The sequence below is a fragment of the Rhagoletis pomonella genome, unplaced genomic scaffold (genome assembly GCF_013731165.1).
Source record: "Rhagoletis pomonella isolate Grant_MI unplaced genomic scaffold, Rhpom_1.0 Rhpom_scaffold_09386, whole genome shotgun sequence".
Classification (NCBI taxonomy): domain Eukaryota; kingdom Metazoa; phylum Arthropoda; class Insecta; order Diptera; family Tephritidae; genus Rhagoletis; species Rhagoletis pomonella.
Window position 1 is genome coordinate 1 of NW_023467916.1, and position 3,654 is coordinate 3,654.

General features: G+C 35.5%; 2 protein-coding genes across 2 annotated transcripts; one reads left to right on the forward strand and one right to left on the reverse strand.

Moving 5' to 3' along the window:
- The first annotated feature begins 1,260 nt into the window (after nucleotides 1-1,260).
- On the forward strand, nucleotides 1,261-1,932 carry LOC118756245. Its single transcript, XM_036491018.1, has 2 exons — nucleotides 1,261-1,444; nucleotides 1,513-1,932. Exons 1-2 carry the CDS (start codon nucleotides 1,261-1,263, stop codon nucleotides 1,878-1,880), a joined length of 552 nt encoding a protein of 183 aa, XP_036346911.1. The 3' UTR covers nucleotides 1,881-1,932.
- A 249-nt stretch (nucleotides 1,933-2,181) lies between these two features.
- LOC118756244 (protein ALP1-like) lies at nucleotides 2,182-3,445 on the reverse strand. Its single transcript, XM_036491017.1, has 3 exons — nucleotides 3,441-3,445; nucleotides 3,249-3,373; nucleotides 2,182-3,157 (listed from the first exon to the last, which is right to left on the reverse strand). Exons 1-3 carry the CDS (start codon nucleotides 3,443-3,445, stop codon nucleotides 2,196-2,198), a joined length of 1,092 nt encoding a protein of 363 aa, XP_036346910.1. The 3' UTR covers nucleotides 2,182-2,195.
- Nucleotides 3,446-3,654: the final 209 nt, after the last annotated feature.

Consider the following 3,654-nt stretch of genomic DNA (forward strand, 5'->3'; position numbering starts at 1 on the left):
AGGTATACTTGAGTTGTTTTTGCTCAACCGATACCACCTTGTATTAACTCACCTTGGCAATAAAGGAAATGAGCTTTAGCCTGAAGAGGCGCAATTGCGCCAACACACTGTGCTGATTTCGGCAGTCGTGCTGGAATTAGTGTGTCAGCACCAAAAAATTTGCGCCGCTACCCAGGCCTAGTGCATTTTTTACTGCGATTTTTGAAAAAATTTGAAATCTACTCCTCTACTCCACTTGATTTCAAATCGATTCCGTTTTTTTCTTTCATGTTATGCCCCTCTTAGGGCCGTTTTTTTGAGTGTTCACCACCGGTTTCAGTAAAAAATTGAAAGTTAGCCAAATCTCACTGTTAAACAGTAACTCTTTCATAGCAATGCGTCAATAAAGTAACTTCATTATTTCTTTTTATGTATGGCTGTAGAAACTGGCGGATGCCGAACTTTACTTAAGTTGCTAAAAAATATATGTAGAATGAAATTTATATCAAGTAGAAAAGGTTTAGATCTTTTAGATTCTTTTAGGAATCTTTAAAGAAAAACATATGAAGCGGTTGACAAGAACTGGTAAAAAAATTTCTGTAAGAAAATTCTTTAAAAAAAAATCTGAAACCATTCTGAATACTCTGAAATCCTGGTATGCAGAGTATACATATACATACGAATATGAATACATAAAGAAGCTGTAGGTGACACAACGAGTTCATACCAACGGTAAATGTTGTTTTTGTACGATTGATACAACCTGTAGTTGTTGAATCATGGCCTAGTGTGCTAAAAACACTGCCCAGGATGTACTTTCATATTGTGCCAAGTGTGCTACTGTGATATAATTTAATCGAAAAGTGCGCCTGTGCGTGCGTCACATTGACGAGTGTCAGCACAGTAGCACAGCACTGTGCTGTGTTACACATCTCTAATGAGTTGTCAATTTAGAAAAATCTTTAACGATGACTGACACGGGAAAAAGGTTATTTTCATAATTTTTCATAAATGAATTATTATTACTTTTTTTGTTTAATTATAGCAAGAGAAAAGTATGAACGAGGGCGGAGACGCTCCTTTTCCTTAATGCTATGGGGAAAGGAAGGAAGAATTTCTTCATGCACGTAAAAAAAAAAAATACGCATATCAAAATGTTTTGGAAGATATGATTTTCCAAGGTTTTGTGGTAAGAATTGTGCATATTTAATTTAATATTAAATTACCTACATATTTGTATTTTAGGATACAACGGTTACCACAGACGCACTTTTTGCGTAAATGCGTACGCTTTTAAAAGCCTACAAGTCTGCCAAAGACAATGAAAGGCAAACAGGAACTGCTCCTCGCACTATACCATATATGACAGAAATGGACGAAATTTTTGGTGAGAGTTGTTTGGTTGTAAATGATCATACCATTAACATAGGAACAGATCCTCAGGAGGCATTAATAGAAACATGTAGTAAGTTGAAAGACTTTTTCGTACTGTGATATAAAATTGTAACTGAATTTTTTTTCTTTTAAAATTAGCCATCGAGCTGTTAAGAGACTCAACTAGGGTTTCGCCAATCCCTGAACCGAGCAGCTCAAGTCAGTTTCAAGAACTGAGTACCTCCACGCAATCGCTGAACACACCAACGCGAAGCCACAATTTACAGCCGAGTATGCCCGCTGCGAACACACGTGTTAGAAAAACGGCCAGGGATCGTTACTTTGAAAATAAACTTGAGCTGAAGAGAAGAAGCTGTGAGGAGAAAGAAAAATTCCATGCAGATATTCAGCGTATGTTGCAAAATTTAGAGAAGAAGCGTGATTTGCAGCTAGAGTTGGAGGAAAAAAAACTTAAAATAGAGGAGGAAAAGTTAAAACTCCTACAACAATGCTGCGGAGATGATTAGAAAAGAAAAAGTTTAAATATTAAAACAGACAAAAAAGTAAAAAAAAAATTAAATATAGACTGCATTTCTTTATTCATTCTGAACGTTTGGAATAAACTTTTTTGTTTACTTATTCTTTAGAACGTTCCTGATGATATGTTAACGTATATTTCAAACGCATTCTGTTTATTCCGGCTGTGAAATGGGATTATCTGGAATGTATAAAGAAACGCAGCCATAGTGTGGCTACTATTCAAATAGAATTCCCTGTTTATTTTTTCAACAAAACATGTATCGATTGTAATAAAATACAATTGAATCAACTCAAGCTTAAGCTCAAACATTTCCTCTTAATAACTGAATAAATAACTCATTACGACGATCTCCACTTATGTCACTTTCGCTCACAGAGACTGGTTCTAATTCCACACTTTCATTTGCTTCAACGATGAAGGTGTCGTCGTTTTTTAATATACATATGTTATGCATAATACATGCGCTCGCCACCAAATGTGTTACATCGCATAAATCTTTATGCTCTGTAAACTTAAGAAGTCTGCGAAAACGACCTTTGAGTAAGCCGAACGCGTTTTCTACAACAATTCTTGCCGACGAATGAATTTTGTTGAATCTGATTTGTTGTTCTGTTAGTGAACCATAATCTTTGAATACCGGAATTAAGTAATTTTTGCAAGGGTATGCCGAATCTCCAAGGATAAATGTAGAGTTTGGAAACAAATTTTCAACACTATTTTCTGCTTTCCTATAAAACGCTGACCTCTTAAGTACTCTGAAGTCATGGTAGGACCCAGGCTCGCCGCAATAAATATCAATGAACTTCATATCGGCATCGACAATTCCCTGTAAAACTAAGCTGTAATTTCGTTTTCGATCAAAATATATATGCTTATCTTTTTTTGGTGCGTTAATAGTTATATGTGTGCAGTCTATTGCACCAATGACACCAGGTACTTTCTTTCTTTGCAAAAACTTTCTCGTGGTATCTTCCACTGCTTCTCCAGTTGGCCACTTGATAAACTCGTATCCTATTGAAATGATCCACGCAACAACGCGACGAACAATTGCCCATGTAGTGGATTTCGTTACACCAAACAAATTAGCAAGTTGTCTGTAGGTTATGGTGTTGCTTAGGTACCATATGTACATATATATCATTGTCTTTGCAGGTATTTTGGGCTTTCCAGACATTGTACGGCTGTGATTTTGATCGTTTTCATTACACCTCGCTTTAGAAATATAACACTGTTTCAGTAAAAATTTGTAAAACGGAAGAAACCCTTACTTATTAAATAATCCACTATTTTCGATTCAGGCGAAAATGGGACTTGAAATCCTCATCTGCATACTCATCGATAACGTCGATGAAACCGACAAATTTTGGATGCTCTACCTGTTCTTCCTCAGAATCGTCCCCCGATGAACTAGATTCAGCAGCTACATCAGCTAGTATTTCTATTATTTCTTCATCATCAGCGTAATGTATACTGGAACAACTACAGAAAAACTAGAAATTGGAAAGTATGCAAACTTGGTTTGGTTTAATTATAAAACAATACTTACTGCATCTTTAATTAAATTTGGCATTTTCAACTTACACCAGTTGTGTATATGTTTGGTTAATCCATATTTTGTCGAAGGCACAAAATTTACACGCGTTTCTTTTATATTCTATTTTTGTCTATCTTTTTTTTGTTTACATTTTCATCTGTCAAAATGGTGTATATCGTGAACGACAACTTTTTTTTGGCAATAAAGTGTGAATAATCCAACTACC